At 31.8% G+C, this 19657-nt stretch overlaps 1 protein-coding gene across 5 annotated transcripts in view; it reads right to left on the minus strand.

Moving 5' to 3' along the window:
• Nucleotides 1-12909: 12909 nt before the first annotated feature.
• The window catches only part of LOC127729595 (uncharacterized), a 64063-nt gene continuing 57315 nt past the window's right edge, over nt 12910-19657 (minus strand). For all 5 annotated transcript variants that reach the window (XM_052237416.1, XM_052237414.1, XM_052237419.1 and 2 more), the window contains 4 exons: nt 19210-19292; nt 18071-18198; nt 16714-16837; nt 12910-15875 (listed from right to left, as the gene is read on the minus strand). In XM_052237416.1, coding sequence (XP_052093376.1) covers nt 15748-15875; nt 16714-16837; nt 18071-18198; nt 19210-19292 — 463 coding nt within the window. In that variant the 3' untranslated portion in view covers nt 12910-15747. The remainder of the gene's footprint in view (nt 15876-16713; nt 16838-18070; nt 18199-19209; nt 19293-19657) is intronic.

Below are 19657 nucleotides of genomic sequence, written 5' to 3' on the forward strand. Positions count from 1 at the left end.
AGTATACAATAACATTTCTCACTTTATGATTTTTAGATTTAATTGTTGTAAAAGATCAACGGACATATGAAAAATTTCTATATAAACTAAAAATCAAGTTAGCATTCTATATGTATTGGAACTACGGAAAAGTTATGACCGAAATGATTTAATTTCCTATATGGCGGATATACTCGAAAGTCATGGGTACAAAAACTTATTTTTTGACGGTATTGTTTGAAATGAACTTTATAACTTACATTTATATACCTATTCTTGTTTGTTTAATGGAAGACATTACTTAGTTACTTGAAATAGACTTGAAATGCTTAATTGAACGTGTTTGCTGTAATTATATTGCATTTTGTGCTTACTTTTATATATAGAAAATGTCGAAACCCTCTGATTTAACTTTGGTTTAAACTAAAGTGGTTATTTAAATTAAATATAAAAAAAACATTCAAAGAAGAAACCACCATTTTCAAACAAAAAAGAAACATTTTATAAACTGTATTATTTATTCAGGTAAAATCTTTGAAATAGTATCGGGTGGTAAAATTGACGAATGGCTTAATGTTATGCAAAAACTGCTTAACAGTCTTAAAATTAATATCTTTAAATTACACAAAAATTGTTGTTCAATTACTCAAATAAGAAATTGAATTTGATAAACTTATTGATCATGAGTAGTTAGTATTAATAATGACTAGTATAATGTAGTAATTCATTTCTTAGTAATTAGTGGAAATTTTATGTAAACCATTTCATCAATTTAGAGTAATCAATACTAGTATTTCCAAGTACTTCGTATACATTGTAAAAGTAATTATTAGTAATATCTGGAGTCATTTCATGTAATCCTGTTTGGTTATTTACAGTGAATGTAAGTAATGTTTAAATATTAATTATAAGTAATAACAAGTATTTTTTATAAGTATTCCTAAGTAATACGTAGCAATAATCCTAATAAATTTAATTAGTTCAAAGTAATCATAGTCCAAGCATAAATTATGATATTTCAAAGTAATGATATATAATATAGATAGAGGAAAGGCAATAGTAATACACCGCTGTTCAATAGTTCAATATATAATATAGCCTATTCATGTTTTATTGACACTGTGAAAGGATATTGGCTGAATAAGCAGTCCGAACTCAATATACTCATTAGGACATATCTGACTAGCCACGAGATTTCGAGGCTTATGGTGTCACCTGGTCTGAAATGGGCTTATATCATATTTACTTAGTACATACGGAAAGACAACAAGTTATTTTGATAGATTTGTTGAAATAACTGTGTAATGGGTCGTTTTAAATGTCGACATATGGAGTATTGATTCTACTGTTTATGCTATAATAATAGCTCAATCCATCTAAGGCCAAGTTTGAATAAGGCAGTCGAAACCTTAGTTTCTTGATAATTTCTAAATTATTTAATGTACATTTTAAGACAGCTTTGTTATAGACCATATCAGTACCGAAGGACTGACTACTGAGCTGATGATACCCTACATGTACTAAGCATAGCTCTTTGGTTTTTTTTTTAAGAAAATGTTATTTAAATTTGCAATGAAATTAATTAAAAATTTGTCTGAAAGACAGCTTGTGGTATGTTTTTTTTTATTTTCGTTTAAGCTTGACAGTTTGTCAGTTAAATGATGCATGTTTCTACCAAACATAGCATGTGAAGCGTAACAGTTTTAGAAATAATTTCCAAAATAACTTTTCAAATTTGTATTCCATACGATGAATTTATTATAATAATGCGGTTTAACTTAATCGCACTATGAAAACTCTATATAACAGATCATATTGAATTTTAAACACATTGAAAACTTGTTAATCCATTTATGCAATTTAACTAATTTCAACTTCAAACAAAAAAGTTACAATTCTATATACCTTCTTCACAAATACTTTGAAACGATAACTAAACACCGTTTAAATAAATCTAGAGAGAATTAAAGGAATTATCTGAAAACAATCTTAAATTTAATTTTTTTTTTATATACTTTCAATATATATATATTATTTATGAAGTAAATTATATTTTGAATCTACCGTGCTAACATATTTTAAGACTTCCTTGGACTTGTCTAATATTGCTTCCGTTTACTTATATATGGAAATTTGCAGGATTGGACTCCGAATAATACATTCCAAATGCTCTTTAACTTCGTTCTTTGTTTGGCCTTTTTATTTAATTTTTGTTCGAGCGTCACAGATGAGCCTTTTCGTACACGAAACTCGCGTCTAGCCTACAAAATTTTAATCCTGGTATTTATGATGAGTTTATTCACATATTTTCACGTCTTATAACTTACATTAACCGACTGGACCTGACATAGACAAAATTGCATCTTCTTTTTTAAATAAACTTACTGATCCTTTTAAAGATACTTACATTCGTATGGAAACCAAATTAAATTACACATATAAGTAGGCAAAAGCGTTGAAAAGTATGGATAATGATAGACAGTCGACAACCACTAAACTACAGACTCCTGACTTGGTACAGGCATTTAAAGAATGTAGCGGGGTTAACCATGTTTGTGAGCGCTCAACCCTCCTCCTCCTAACCTGGGATAGACTATAAAAATCAGTTGAAAAGAACTTAAATGAACGTAAATGCAATGTATGTGTGTCCCTACTTTCCTGTTGCCTTTAAACCTCTGAAACATATCTCATCTTAACTCAGTCTATTGCTATTGCAACTTGCTACTTATATCGTAAATGTGCAAATTAAAGGATTGCTCCTTTTCATTTAGGTCACATTATTCAAGTGAACAGGGTATAAATAAGATATACAATATCAACCTTTGACATTTGCCGAAATTAGATACTTGGCTTTCTTTTTATGTCTCATAAGGTTGTTCTATTGTTATCAATGTTCTGCAGTTGCTTCTTTTAAGTATATATTTGTTTTTGAAACTACAGGTAACGACTATCTGGATTTGTTCACCAAACATAAGACGTACCAGCTGCGAGTAGATCTCGAAAATGTCCATGGAAATACAGGTTATGCAATTTACAACATGTTTTGTGTGGCACAAGAGGAGGCTAGATACCAACTTACCATTGGAGACTACACTGGCACAGTATGTATGTTTTTCATTAATTTTACAGGTTTTAACAAACTCTATGTTTTACTGTATTTTAAAGTAGTTGTACACATTTCATTGTGCCGAAATATACTTTTACACTATTTTATTTTAAAATGTTTGAAATGATATTTTTTGTTTATTTGGATTAAAAGAGAGGCGAAAGATACCAAAGGGACATTCAAACTCATAAATCGAAAATATACTGACAACGCCATGGCTAAAAAGGAAAATGACAAACAGACAACACGAATCCACCAAAAACTGTGGGTGATCTCAAGTGCTCCGGAAGAGTAAGCAGATCCTGCTCCACATAGGGCACCCTTCGTGTTGCTCATGTTAGTTCAAACCCGGTGATACGTTTAATTCGGAAGGTAACATTCGTGGAAAAAGGGACGGGGTTGTAGGTACGACAATTGGAACATATCCGGTATCATCTGTGAAAAAGATATTATATAACGGTCAACCAACACGTGATGGCGTCCGTAAAATTTACGAAGGGATAAAACCATTAATTAAAATGATATGCACTTTGTTGTATCGCATGATGCGACACAATATATTTTTCAAAAGAGAATCATATTGAAATGTGAAACCTTCCATTAGCGGTCTAACAGTTTTCCACCATTTATCTTTATTATTTTTTCCTTGTCTTATGTGAAATGTGTTTCGTCAATGCAAATTTTCAGTACTTACTTAAACTGCGAGCAAGCAGATAAAGGTACCCCTGCCCCACAATCCAATACATTTATTTTTCCCCTTTTAACATGTTATCCAGGGATTATATTCCTTTATGTATAGCCTCATATAGGATTCTGCAACTGTGTAAAGGTTTCATTAATAAAAGTTATAGCTCTTCGCGTGTAATTATACATCTGTTTTAGGTAAAAACGTTTATGATAAAGGTTTAAAACAAAAAAGCGTTGAGGAGTAAAACCGCGCATGGACAAACAGACAGTCGGACAGACAGATAAACAGGACTGTCAATATGATATCTTTATACCCAATACTTTGTCTACGGAGGATATAATTAAATGCATGTAACTCTTTCAAAATGTGATCAGTTTTAATTCTTAGATTTAGTAGACTGGGTTAAAGAAATCGGTCAAAGTAAGAATTAAGAATTGAATAAAACTGGCAATCCAAAATAAAAAAAATCCACAACATTTTAATGAATCATGCCAACTAAAATTGTACTCTTAAAAAGATATGTTAATTGAATCAGGTATACTTTGAATTCAGTAGTATTGTTTCCATGTATAGGTTTTTTTATAATCAAGGAAGGGTATCTTTATAAAAATGTAATTCTGCTATAACAGCTACTGAGATTATCATTTGATCCAATTTTGTCAATATGACGGAACTTTAAACAATACAAGTGGGAGGAAATCTAGCTATAAAACCAGGTATAACCCATCGTTTTTTTTCTGAAAATGCCTGTGCCAAGTTAGGAATAAGACAGTTGTTTTTTCACATGTTCCGTTGATTGATAGCGCTTAATTTTGATATTTTTGTTAAACTATTTTGATACTAGTATGTTTATTGAATTTATTATGAGATTGGCTGCCAGGATGTATTAACAAACTTTCAATACAACACAAGAAAAATTATGTTAAGATATTAAAAAATGGCATGTGTGCATTGAGCTCACTTTAAATCACTAAGAGCAATATGGTATTGTTTGTTATTGTTGTGCTTGACTTTGTGTTATTATCTATTATTGTTATTTGTCTGATTGGCAATGAAGGCAAAGGTTTGGACCTTAAAAATAGTTCAACCCCGCCATATATTGCCGTGCCAGACAAAATGCACATATATCTGCGGTAACATTCAGTTGAATTGATCATTATATCATAACACAATAAAGAAAAACTTAAGACAGAACAACATGAACCCCAACAAAAACCAGGGTGGTCCCAGGTGCTCTGGAAGGGTAAGCAGATCTGCTCCACACGTCCAAACAATCAAACACCATAAGGTTGCTTTGAGTAATGACCAAATGTTTATTTTCGTGGCAAAGGAATGTTTGATATATTATGAAACTTAAATTCCCGACAATGAGCTTAGTTTTGTTATTAGAAATATTGTTACTAAACTATGAAGTAATGTGTTCTAAATATCGCTATAAATTGTTTGCAATTCAAAACATGTAAATGACATTTAAAGCATTGTTTATCAACAATCCAGAAAAATTGTCCCTTGTTGTTACTAAAAGACAAACATAACACAAAACAAAAGATGGAAAACTAAACTGAGCAACACGAATCCCACGAATACCCAGGGTGATCTCCGAGAATTTAAGCCGAACCGATCCTGTCGGGTTGCTCATGTTGATATAAAAGCGGTGATAGGTCTAATTTGGTAGGTCACATTCAAGGAAATAAACTCATTAAAGATACTGGGATTGAATTTATGTACGCCAAAGAGACTCCTCATGGGATTTTTGATTATGTGATTACTTGGCCGTTTTTAAAGTGTTTATTTGATTACCAGACCAACTATTTCATGATTATTTGATTATTTGATAATTTAGGACTGTATTTTTTTATTATTGAGGGTCCTCGCCAAACGCGTTTCGTTTCAAAAAGACTCATCAGTGACGCTCGAATAAGAAAGTAAAAAAGAACAAATAAAGTAAGAAGTTGAAGAGTGTTGAGGACCCAAAATTCCTAAAAGTTGGGCCAAGTACAGCTAAGGCCATTCATCTATTCCTTTTCGTAAATTTCAAGGTTTTGTAAACAGTTCATTTATATCTATGACCACACCAATGATAATTCATGTCAACACAGAAGTGCATACTATTGGGATAGTGATACCCTCGAGGAGGAAACCTCCACAAGCAGTGGCATCGACCCAGTGAATGTAAATAATAGATTAAAGAGAAAAAGAAAATTTCATCTGAGAAAAATAATCCTGTCATCCCTCCCCCTCCGTCACCCCGAAAATCTACTGCTCGTCCCGTAAAATACATTGATGGTCCGATATTGTTTCTTAAGCAAATTGGATAGGGTCGATGAATCTAGAATAAAACATAACTTTGAACGCTGCTTTACTTTTAGATGTCACATATCCAATAAGCTGATAATCATTCCATACACCAAACATAGTTGACCTATTGCTTATAGTTTCTTATAAAAATCTAAATCGATCACATAGCTATCAGCACAACTGGTCTACAGAAATTATTTCTAGGTTCTAATATACACGCTCCTTCCACTTCAAGTATGCAACACAGTGCTAATGTTGTTTCTGAAATTATAGAAGAGTACAATAAAAAGGATTTGGCTCAGAAAAGAAAATTACTAAAGGAAATAAACATATTGAGAGGTGATAATCCCAATATTATTAACATTCAGGCCGACGATATGTATAATAACCCTATTTATTCCGGGATGGGTAAAACACCATTTCAACCAGCTACTCAATGTACATACAACATGTTAGAAAATAACTCTTATAAGCACATTATTGTAAGCACAAGACAAGTTTCTAAGCTATGCTCAAATAAGAGTGAACATAAAACAAAAACAAAGGTGAAATCTCTCATGGGTCACTGTTCCGCAAACATTGAAATGCATGACAGCATAGGCAGTGAGGAGCGATGGGCTAAGGCTGCTTGTTAGACCGGAACAATGATGGTCTTGAAGTTCAAGAAATCACTACTGACCCTGACAGCAGTGCATTTAAAGCTGGAGAGTCTCTTTTTAAATCTGGTACTACCAATACTCAACCAATTCATTTTCTAGATACGAGACATGTGTCCGCAAATCATAGAAATTGTATCAAAAAAACGTCAGGTCTGACGGAAATAATACCGGCATGATTAGTTTCTGAGAAAAAAAAATGCTGAAAAGGTTTGCATTAGATATGGCAGCGCGTTGTCAGGCAAAGTACAATGCTGCCTTTGAAAGATTCAATATGGACTCTGTACGGATAAAGGTTCACTTATCATATGCATGTCATGCTATGATAATAATAATAATAATAATAATATAATAATAACAAATTCTTTATCTAAAGAGGGTAAACACAGTTAGTTACAATTACTAATCTTCCCTGAGGCCCTCATATACAATACAAGTAAAAAAATAATAATATGAGAAAAAAAGCAAACAAACAACATATTAACACACATGGTCAGTTCACAATCGTATAGTCATGATAGTTCAGTGTACATGTACCATTAGAACATATAAAACAGTTACAGAGTGCATGTAGTAATTTTATATAAATAGATATTATATACAAATCAAAATCATAAATTCTAAAAAAGTAATAGTTACGATCATTTCAAGACTGAATATTGGGACTGCCTCAAGTATCGTTTTATAATTTGTTTAAAATAAAAAGTGTTTTGCACTTTACGCATTTTATATGGTAGTCCGTTCCATAAAAGTGATCCAGAATAAGCAAAAGATTTTTTAAATAGTTCAATTTTTGGCTTAGGAACTATCAAATTGCCTTGAGTAACACCCCTTAAAGCATAAGGATTATTAACAGATACAAGTTGAAACTTTTGAAGTAGGTACTGTGGTGCTTCTTTCCGCATACATTTATATAGCAGTAATTATTTGTGGTATTTGATTCTATTTTCTACTGTCGTCCATCCAAGTTCTTTAAATAAGGAGGCTGATGGGGATAAAGTTGATGGCTATAGTTTCTTGCTATCAGGGAGATCATAATGGGTGAACAAAATATTCCCTTGTTTGTTCAAATAGGAATAGTTTGAAGACATGGACTGAAAAATCACCTTATCTGAAAAATAACTTCAAATTAGATAAATCATTGTTACGTGAATGCATGAAATATCGATTTGGACCTACCATACTAAACCGTACATGCAAAAACACTTAACACACAAAAAGCTGAAGCAACTAACCGTGCAATACATGCAACTGTACCTAGCAATGTAACATTTACCAGAAACTACAAAGGAAGGGTACATACAGCTATACACAATGTAAATAATGGCCCTAGAGAATCCATCGTTAAACTCTGTAAAGCGGCTGGGATTCCCATTTAACCAGGAAGTCGAGCTGCACAGGGTCTGAAAATCATTCAACGACACAATGAAAAACATAAATTATACAAACAGACAAAGCGGTACACAGACCAGAGATCATCTAAAAAGCATGCACTCTATGAAATATATGATGAATATCAAGAGGAAAAGTACTATGAGAAAAACAAACTTTTACAGACAAAACAGCTGGCCGCAAAACAATCCTCAAGAGTATTCGTTTGCCAAAAAACTGAGATCAAGACATGTTAAAAATAAATAAACTACCTGCATCAAATAAGACAATACGGTAATGACTTTTTGTACACTGTTTTATCCGTCTACAGAAAATTCTATCTATGTTTATACTAATTGCGGCTCTAAAATCAGGTGCTCCAGATTTATACATTTAGCAGGTTAACGCAAAGGTGTGAAATATCTAAATGGTCACCGTTTGCAGAGTAACGGGGAAGATTTTCTTTTAATATTTTTTTATCCAGCATATAAGATAATCTGCGAGCTCTTTCAAGAGTTCTAGTGCCATCAGGCCAAATTACAACTTTTTTTTCACATAGACCCCATGCTCTAAAGCTCCTATCCACACTGTACAGTCATAATTTCCATAATTTTTTTACACTTTTCTTAGACAAAGCTAACGCCAATGCATTCCAAAATGATTCCATGTTGATTCTGCAAAAATGAAAACCCAAAAGGTGTCCAAAATTTGATTCCGAAGAAGGCTGAGTGATAAATTCCCATTATTTACCTTATAGGTTGCACTTGTGTAAAATCAGCAATGCAATTTCCCATTGAAACTGCCTAAAATGCATATGCAGTCACTCTTCATTCAGGAAGTTTTGAAGATAATGTTATATTTCCCTGGAAAGGAGACATGTACTCCTTTTTTTTTGCACCAATAAAAACATATAGCTGTGCGGCATATTTTCAAGTTTTAATGGCCTCCATTTATAAACATTGTAGGATCGCACTGAATTTTTCCATAAAATTTGACTCAACACCCATATGTCTTCCAGTCCTCCTGAAAAATAAGTTGAATAAATAGACATTTTTATTTCTATCCATTTAGTTCTCCAATCAAGTCTTAATCAAAAACAAAATAGTTTGCATCCATAGCAACAACCACGTAAACAGTAGCAGCATTGATATGCATTTTAAATTTCTCCCAAAAGGGTCGTGACTTGCAAATCACACGTGATTTACAAAGTGCTAACCTGTAAATCCTAAAATATAGTTGATCTATTGCTTATAGTATTAGAAAAAAGACCAAAAACAAAAACTTAACTTTAACCACTGAACCATTAAAATGAGGTCAAGGTCAGATGACACCTGCCAGTTGGACATGTACACCTTACAATCATTCCATACACCAATAAAATGCTCCGCTGGGGCGCAGCTTGATACGACCGCAGAGGTCGAACCCTGAACAGTTGGGGCAAGTATGGACACAACATTCAAGCTTGATACAGCACTGAATTTAGATTGTGATTAAATATTTGACACAGCATAGGTTTCTGACACAGAATGAATGTGGTCTAAGAACTTAAAAAATTTTAATTTACCTATTCAAACCATATCATTATTATTTGCTTTTATATATAAATCAGAAATAACCAATTTAAAATGGAAAATTTTAAAGAAAAAAAAATCCCTCCACTAAATTTTTTGAGCCCCCTTATGATTCATCACCCCCAAACTCAATCCCAGCCTCCCCCTTGTGGTATGGTACCTTGCAGTACAATTTCAGAGAGATCCATACACTTGAACACAAGTTATTGTCTGGAAACTAGAAAAATGCTTGTTTTTAGGCCCCTTTTTGGCCCCAAATTCCTAAATGTTTAGGGCAATTACCCCCAAACTCAAACCCAGCTTTCCTTTTGTGATATGGAACCTTGTAGTACAATTTCATAAAGATCCATACACTTACACACAAGTTATTGTCCTGAAACTAGAAAAATGCTTGTTTTTTTTCCCTTTTGGGCCCCTAATTCCTAAAATTTTGAGGCAATTACCCCTTAAACTCAATCTCAGCCTTCCCTTTGTGGTATGGTACCTTGCAGTACAATTTCAGAGAGATCCATACACTTGAACACAAGTTATTGTCTGGAAACTAAAAAAATGCTTGTTTTTAGGCCCCTTTTTGGCCCCAAATTCCTAAACGTTTAGGGCAATTACCCCCAAACTCTAACCCAGCTTTCCTTTAGTGATATGGAAACTTGTAGTACAATTTCATAAAGATCCATACATTTACACAGAAACTATGAAACTAGAAAAATGCTGGTTTTTTGCCCCTTTTTGGCCCCTAATTCCTAAAATTTTGAGGCAATTACCCCCAAAATCAATCCCAGCATTCCCTTTGTGGTATGGTACTTTGCAGTACAATTTCAGAGAGATCCATACACTTGAACAGAAGTTATTGCCTGGAAACTAGAAAAATGCTATTTTTGGTCCTAAACGCAAAAATCCATATACTTACACACAAGTTATTATCATGAAACTAGAAAAATGCTTGTTTTTTGCCCCTTTTTTGGCCCCTAATTCCTAAAATTTTGTGGCAATTACCCCCAAAATCAATCCCAGCATTCCCTTTGTGATATGGAACCTTGTGGTACAATTTCAGAGAGATCCATACACTAACACACAAGTTATGTCTGGAAGTTACAAAAATGCTTATTGTTGGCCCTTTTTTGGCCCCTAATTCCTTAACTGTTGGTACCATAACCCCCGAAATCAATCCCAACCTTCCTTTTGTGGGATTGAACCTTATGGTAAAATTTCATGGAGATCCATTCACTTAAACTAAAGTTAGAGTGTGAAAACCAATGTGTCTTCGGACGACGACGCCTGACGACAACGACGACGACAACGCCAACGTCATACCAATATACGACCAAAATTTTTTTAATTTTTGCGGTCGTATAAAAATATAGTAGACCTTTTGTTTATCATATCTAAGATATGGACTTGACCACGAAAACTTAACCTTGTTCACTGATCCATGAAATGAGGTCAAGGTCATATAAAAATTGTCAGACACAAGTACCTTGCAAGGTACGCACATACTAAATATAGTTATCCTATTACTCATAATAAGCAAGAAATCAACATTACAAAAAATCAAGTAGTCACTGAACCATGAAAATGAGGTCAAGGACAATGGACATATGACAGACGGAAACTTCATAACACAAGGCATCTACCTACAAAGTATGAAGCATCCAGGTCTTCCACCTTCTAAAATATAAAGCTTTTAATAGTTAGTTAACGCCACCGCTGCCGCTGGATCACTATCCCTATGTCGAGCTTTCTGCAACAGAAGTTGCAGGCTCGACAATAAAACCATTGGTGAAAAATATTATTTTGTTACATTAGTGAATAGTGACTACGTGACTAACAGATAAAATTTGTGCTTCGTTTCTGTTGATCGTTTTTTAGCGGATATTTGTTCAGACTTTTGTGAACATTTGGTATTTGACTGTCCAATTGAAATCAAAATGAATAACAGATTATGATTGCCTACTATAATTTCTTTTTTCTTCTATATATAATCGATAATGTATGAGATTTCAAATGAATACAATATCTCAGAAACCAAATATCATTCATCAATTGTGAATGCAAAATGTGGAAAAAAGTTATTCTTTATTAGAAATACTCAACGACCAGTATAGTCGTCTGATGATCTGTAATTTTGTGTTTTATTCCTGCTTGTGACAACTTGACTTGGTGTTAATTCGCATGGAGGGTGATGCATGGATAATAGGAGACACTTGCCCTGTCGACCCACCTGGTCTTGCTCCTTTTGAAGTTCATGCGATTCACTCAGTTTTTGTTTGTTATATTGATCTGTCTATTTAGAATCCATTTACGAGATTAAAACATCGGGTAAACTCCTGTTGCTTTCAAACTGAGCATAGGCTGGTTGCTCTCTTGTTACATATGGGTATCTCAGACACCCTTGGTGGGGTCTCATTGATTAGCGACAAGAAGTGTCAAGAAGAACAACATTAGCAACAAGAAGAAAAATATTAGCAACAAGAAGAAAAAAACAGCAACAAGAAGACAAATTAAGCGACAAGAAGACAAATTAAGCAACAAGACTTGGTGTATCGATCTGAAATAGAAAATATGCTATTTGCGGGCTCTGATTGAAATATCTTTCTGTATTAATGGCTATTTTGCTGACGTCGGCAATATAATAAATTTGTTATTATAATAATTTAATGTTTACTTTTGAACACTGTCAACACAAAGGAGTCAAATTATTATCCGACCCCAGTATTTTTAGTAACGATTTTCCTTATCAATAAATAACTTTTAATTTTCGCACATTAAGAAGATAAATGAAATATACTGGCTAAAAGTGATGTTAATAGGTCCTCGGCCGGTTTCGGGTCCGTTTGCCCTAAAAACATATGTTCGCCCTTGGTTCGTTCAACCAGTACTCATATAGATAAACAAGGATAAGATTTTTAGAGGGGCGTAAAGGGTGGGTATCTGCACGGAAGAACGCGAAATAAAATTGCCATTTCACGATGAACAAATAATTGAAAATTTCTTGCACGTTGATCTTTTTACCGATTTCACGAAACACAGTGAATAACTAACCTTTTTCACAGCTGCACATGAAATAAAAACGGCAAAACACGTTGCATGAAAATAACCCTTTACCACCCTCTTTTTAAATTGTTGATTTTGGATTGAGCATTCCTGATGAAAGTAAATAAGGAAAAGCACTTCTGACAAATTAAAAAAATTTAATGTTTTATTTTCATTGATGTGCAACTTATGTCAGATTAAAACTAAAACTCATATTTTACTACATTTATTCCAAGGCACAGTCCATCTTTAATACTGACAACATATATGCATAGACAAACAAAGGAAATAACCTGTAGCTTTTCATCCCAAAAGTATCTCTGATATTATGATTTTTTTTCACATGCTCGTTTCTAAATTTAGAACATGCATGTAATTCTTGCCACTGGACATCAAACATTAAACAAACAACAATAATCTATCAAAACGTAGGTAAAACAGTTAATTTGAAATCCTTGTGAAGATCAAGGGGGTCACTAGTCTATAAAAAATCTTTTGATATTTTTATCACGGAAAGGTTATATTAAGGTGGTACATAACACTACAGGGAGATAACTTTGTAAAAATCAGCTGAACGTTTTAATCACCTTCAATTATTTTATAGGAAATATTAAGCTTCTCAATGATTAAAATTAGTGTTTGTCAAACTGCTGTATATCCAATGAAATTTTTCTGATAAAGTGTGTGGTTCAAGTTTTTTGAAATTTTTATATATTTGTCAAAGGGTCAAAGTAAATATTTTGTCAAAATTTTATGAAAATTAAACGAGCCAAATTAATTTTAGTCAAGGTGTTTGGTACCACCTCAATTACATATAAAATTCCTTTGGACTGTTTAAACAGATGCATATTCTTGCTGAAAACTCAAATGATTTAATACAGAATTTAAAATATCTTTGTTTTGTGGTAATAGGCATTGTGAATAAGTTTCATAACATTTGGTTGAGGCAAACTAAACTAGAGGACAGAAACCAATTCTAAGCGACATACAGACCGACATGGGTAACACTTAATGCCCCCTCCAGTGATGGATCAGACATATAAATATTAAGACTCTACCACTAAGAGGGTTACTGATATAAATCAATCTTTTTTTAGAAAGTACTGATTCCCATGATAGAGAACTCTGTAAAACTGAACAAATAAATTTTAAATAACAATAAAAAATTATTTAAAGTACAGAGATATGCCCTTGGAGCGGCAATTCTTCTATTTATAAAAATATTTTTAATTATCATGAAAATGTGTTAAAAAATATAAGGATAATGGTTTGTTAATTTAAAAATCTTAGAAATCTTATCAGATCTATAAAAAAAATACTAATGTACCTACAATCAAGCAAACAAATTTAAAAAGTTAACAATTCAATAAACAAGTACTTGGTAAGAACAAGAATGAACAACAGTAATCAAAACATCCATCCTTTGTTCTTAGAAACATATCATAAATATATATAACTTCATATAAACATAACGTTTTTTAAATAAAAATAAAATTGTTAAAAAAAAAAATTTAGATGCATAAAAATATAATATAAAATATAATATAATCACAGATTAAGTATTTAATTCATTCAAAACAGTGAGGACACAAAAATGTTTCACCTGTTTAATGAATCTGTACAAATAAATATATCAAGAAAATAAAGAAATGGATCAAAGACAAAATTAAAACATTATTAGGATACTAAAACTAAATAAAACATGTTTATGATTATTTTCATGTCTCTATTGATAAATGCTGTAAAAAGACAACCCCCCCCCCCCCCCCCCCCCCCACAAAAAATATATCTAGACTGATACCCTCAGCAGACGGCTGAAAATAGGATTATATGTAACACATTTCAACATCCTATAAAATAAAATAATCTTTCTAAAAGATTTTCATCAAGGCACTATTAAACAGTACTGTAAATTCAGAAATTATTACGAGGTTTTTATCAATGTGAATAATGCGACTGAATGCATATCGCAATAATAAGAAGTTGCATTATGCTATCTGATACATATGTCTGTAGGCAGCTCTTCCCGAAATCGCAATGATTAATCTTGCATTTTCCTCCATTCTAAAAAAAGTGCAATAATAAATGCATGCAATAATTTCTGAAATTTACAGTATATCACAGATAATATATGACAATATTAATTGCAGCTAAATATTAAATAATAATTGTCAACACTTTTTGGCAGTAACTTTTTGAAAGCATAATCAAATATATGCATATATAAATATATGGACCTATTGATGAAGGACCAATCAGTTGGGTTTTTTTTCCATACTTGACAACTGGATAGGACTTCAAGTTTTAAATCAAGGATTTCAATAATTTATAACGACATGTCAAGAAATGAACCATCTGCCTCCAAATCTGAATTTATAAAATTACCCCATACATATTTATACCTGAAACCAAACCAAGTTTAAACATCAAAAGGTCAATGTTATATTTACTTTAACTGTTTAAAGAGATGGACTATTAATAAATTCTGAATTAGACTTAAATTAAATAAATCAAAAACAGTGTCTGCTGCAATCTATTATTGCTTAAAAAACTGTATTATTATTTATTCTACAATTAAAATAACAATTTCATGTATAGAATTTGAAAAGCAACTAACTTTCAATATTTTATTAGTTTAATACTGATTAGTCATAAGCATTTAATTATTTATTCTAAATAAGCAATCATACAACATCTCCTTATTTTTATAAAATCACATTTATTGGGATAAAAATTACTTCTTTTAGCCCAAATAACAACAGGTGTTTACATTTAATTTTATGTAACTTAGTGTAAGTAGACCTGTTTCCAATGGGTTGTTATCCCTAAGATCACTGTTCCCATCCAAAGTTAGGAGATAGGGACTCCTTGTAAACTAGATGATTTACATTTCTTAAGTACAGAAATCAATTTGTTAACTATTTGCTTGACATTTTATAAAGAAATTGTCCAATAGAATCAAACTCTCTTACACATCTGCCAGCAGAATATGATTATATGAACTCTGCAACCAATTAAAAGAAATGTTCTTTCTGACCACTGTCACTTCTATACACACATAACTTGTTCTTTCATTGGCTGACAGTAATTGACCATGTGATCCCTGTAGTCAGGAGTAACTAAGTCAGAACTTTTGATGCACTGCTGTAATGCATAGTCACAATTGATTGTTTCATCTGAAAAGAGAAAAAAACATGAATGTTTTGGGTTCGTGTGTGTCATTCTAAAAACTGAGAGCACTTCATGGAAGCAAAGAGTCTAAAAAAAATTGAATATTCTGCAATGAAAGTATTCATTGATTTAAATTTATAACCGATTATGAAGATTTTGATGTTGACAGACATTTCAGAGCTTAATAACTGCTAAAATCAAAATGGCTATGTTCATCTAAAATCTATTTACTTTTTAAAGCTCATTTAATAAACCAATTTAAAATTCAGAGACATAATTATTGATGACTTTAATTTTGTGCTTAATGACAATTTGCAAAACAATCACTTTAGGTCTGTTACATCAAAAATTATACTAATTTATAACATGAAGATTTTTTACTTCCTTCAATGACAGACAAATTCCAAATTAGTGTATCAATTATATCTAACTCTCTAACATAAGACCATTTGTATATGAAAACCAACATACTTGACTCTTAAGTATTATGACTAAGTTGATCTTTTAACCTATAGATATTGGATAGTCCAAAACCATCAACTCTAAATCTCACATAAAAAATTAATAATATTTCATCAACAATAAAATATCTCTCTTACCTGAACTCAACATAAAATGTAAACCTATGTAAACTGGACCCGGAAATACATTAAAACTAATTAGTTATTTAACCTTATAATTATGTGAACTGGATACCTGTCTAAGGCAAAAAAAAAATTCATTTCTAGAAGGGTTTCAAATTAAATAGGTTTACTTTTATTAGAATGAATAATAAGTGCTGTGTGCATTTCAATTAATGTTTGTGTACAGACTTCAACAAATAAGATCTTATTTATACATTACCTTTGTTTATCCATTTATCTTGAGCTAAATACATAACAGCAGGTACACAATATTGGGCTACTCCATACTGGTCAGGATTCATGGAGTTTGACATCCACACTGGTAACATCAAATGTGTATAATGCTGTAAAAAAAATGGTCATAAATAACTTAACTTAATGAATTAAGATAGAATAGAGAATGGAAATGGGAAATATGTCAAAGAGACAACAACCCGACTAAAGAGCAGAAAACAGTCCAAGGCCACCAAAGGGTCTTGTGTGCAGCGAGAAAATCCCGCACCCAGAGAAGGGCTTCAATTGGCCCCTCAACAATAATGTATACTAGTTCAGCTAAATGGACACCCCACTAAACTCCAAAACTTATAAATGAACCAAAATTTTTAAAACAGCTGAGTTGGGACAGATGCAGAAATACAACAGGATTAAACATGTTTTGTGAGATCTCAACTCCCCCCTATACCTCTAGCCAATGTGGATTAAACAAACACAAAGCAATATGCACAGTAAAACTCAGCTTAAAAGAAGTCTTTATACACTTCAATGAGACAGTGACCTAGCAACAGAGAAAAATAAAAATATCTAGAGGTCAACATGAATCCTTCAACAATAGACAAATGTCTACACACTATGTCAAGCTTTACATATACCTAAGACTATAAAAATTGTAAATAAATACAATAGAGATCATCAATTTTGACCATCAATGCAGTATTATAAAAATTAAAACAAGAATATTCAATCTGATCTTGACAATCTATCAAAACTAATGAATATCTAATTTTGAGTAAATGGTCTAATACAGTAAAGAGTTATTTCCTTGACCAAAGACAAGCAAAAACCAAAATATCTTTGGAACCCAAAGTGTGAATGTCATGTAACATTTAGTTTGTTCTAACAGGATTGTATGTTTACTAGATTAATGCATTAAATGAAATACAGAATACTTTTGAAATTACTGTTATTTCAATACACATGATCCATTTCTGCAATAACTTTCATTTAGAAATGCTGAGGTTAAAAAGTTCAGCATATAAAATACATAAAAATTTATTAGCATTAGAACAAAAAGGTAAAATAGAAGACCCAAAACTATCTACCAATAAGGTCAACTTTGCCTGGAGAGGTTAAGATAGATAAATGTGTGAGATATATGCTTTTAAAAAAATCTAAAAATGTTGGTGGAAAATATATTTGTAGGTTATTTATGAGAGAATTCAATGTAAAAATGAAAGAAAATTATACAGAAAGTAACATTCGATATATTGAATGATTGATATTATTTAATGAGACTTTTGTATATGTGTATATCATCCATCATATATTCTGTCTTTACATATATTTACTAAGTTTCTAACCTCTGGATATCCAGTGTGATTATCTAATAACTGTAATTCTTCTGCCGTTATCTGGTAAATTACACCTTCAACTGAACAAAATGGGTTCAACTCAATATTGGCAAAACCTCCTGCTTCAACATCTAAACCTGAAATATAATTCATTAATCTAATTATATAAAACCTACTGGCTAGAACACATAAACCTAGAATATAACATCAATATGGGCAAAATCCTCCAGCTTACATATTAATTACAAATTTAAATCTTGTGAAATCCTATTTTGGACCCTTCCTGGGGACATCATTTCGACACAAATTTGTCCTTCTACACAGTCCCTCAACTCTTGTTGGTATTTTTCTTTTTGGTCATGTTATTGTCTGTTAATCATAAACTTATTTTTCTTTTTGGTCATGTTATTGTCTGTTAATCACAAACCTATTGTTCTTTTTGGTCATGTTATTGTCTGTTAATCATAAACATATTTTTCTTTTTGGTCATGGTATTATCTGTTAACCATAAACTTATTTTTCTTTTTTTGTCATTGTTATTGTCTGTTAATCTTAAAATTATTTTTCTTTTTGGTCATGTTATTGACTGTTTATCTGAAAATTATGGTTTTTCATTTACCCGTTTGGTTTCTTCTCATGTTTTTTTATAACCTGGTAAATTACAATTCTAATGATATTATTGTGTATCAATGGTTCTGATTGGGAGACAATTTTTTCAATGTCATCTTTGTATTTATTTGATGCAAATTTGTTTTAACTTATGCAAACTTTTGGATTTAACATTGTTACTGTCTTCATATGTATCATATAGATATTATACTACATGTACAATAAAACAGTACAATTTAATTTTCAAATTTCCTGATTAGCAGTAAAATTCTGAACATCTCTGTTGTTGAGCATTTTTCACTAATTTTGGTTATTCAAACCTTTTTGTTCTATTTATTTCTCTCAATTCCAAATCATACAGTAATATCTGTTGTCTGTCTCCATGCCCCAACTTATTTTAATTACAACAAAACCATTGATTGACAGACTATCAGAATTAAAATTGTAAATTCCAGTGAATCAACGCAGTACATCTGATCCTTATGCTAACTAACATATATATATAAATAGAGCATTCTATAATCTATCTGATGACAAACCTTTTTTGTTGAACACAAGCTGGAAACCATACAAAAGTCCCCAATATCTGCAGTTCACTTCTCTTTTTAAGTAAGCAGATACCCTGAAATAAAAAAAATAAACACATTAAGTTTTTTAGGTTTTTTGTCTTTCAGTTGCTGTTTGTTTGATGATACCAAACATATCTTTTTATTTATCAGTATAAAGGCACTGACTGGCTAAAAGACTTTTTATACATTTAAAAGTGATGCATCTTGGAATACAATTAAAGGTTCTTGTTAACACCATTAGAATTACCAAATGACAATGGAACATACCATAATATATGCATAGACGATTTTAAAATGTTAATTTTAAGGAACACCATGCAGACTTCTAATACACAAAGTGAAATGTGTTGCTGTTCAGTCTGTCGATAATGACAACTATTCTGTGAATGGATATTTAAAGCAAAAAGATTAATCTTGG

Source organism: Mytilus californianus, unplaced genomic scaffold (genome assembly GCF_021869535.1).
Source record: "Mytilus californianus isolate M0D057914Y unplaced genomic scaffold, xbMytCali1.0.p SCAF_2, whole genome shotgun sequence".
In the NCBI taxonomy this organism is placed as follows: Eukaryota; Metazoa; Mollusca; class Bivalvia; order Mytilida; family Mytilidae; genus Mytilus; species Mytilus californianus.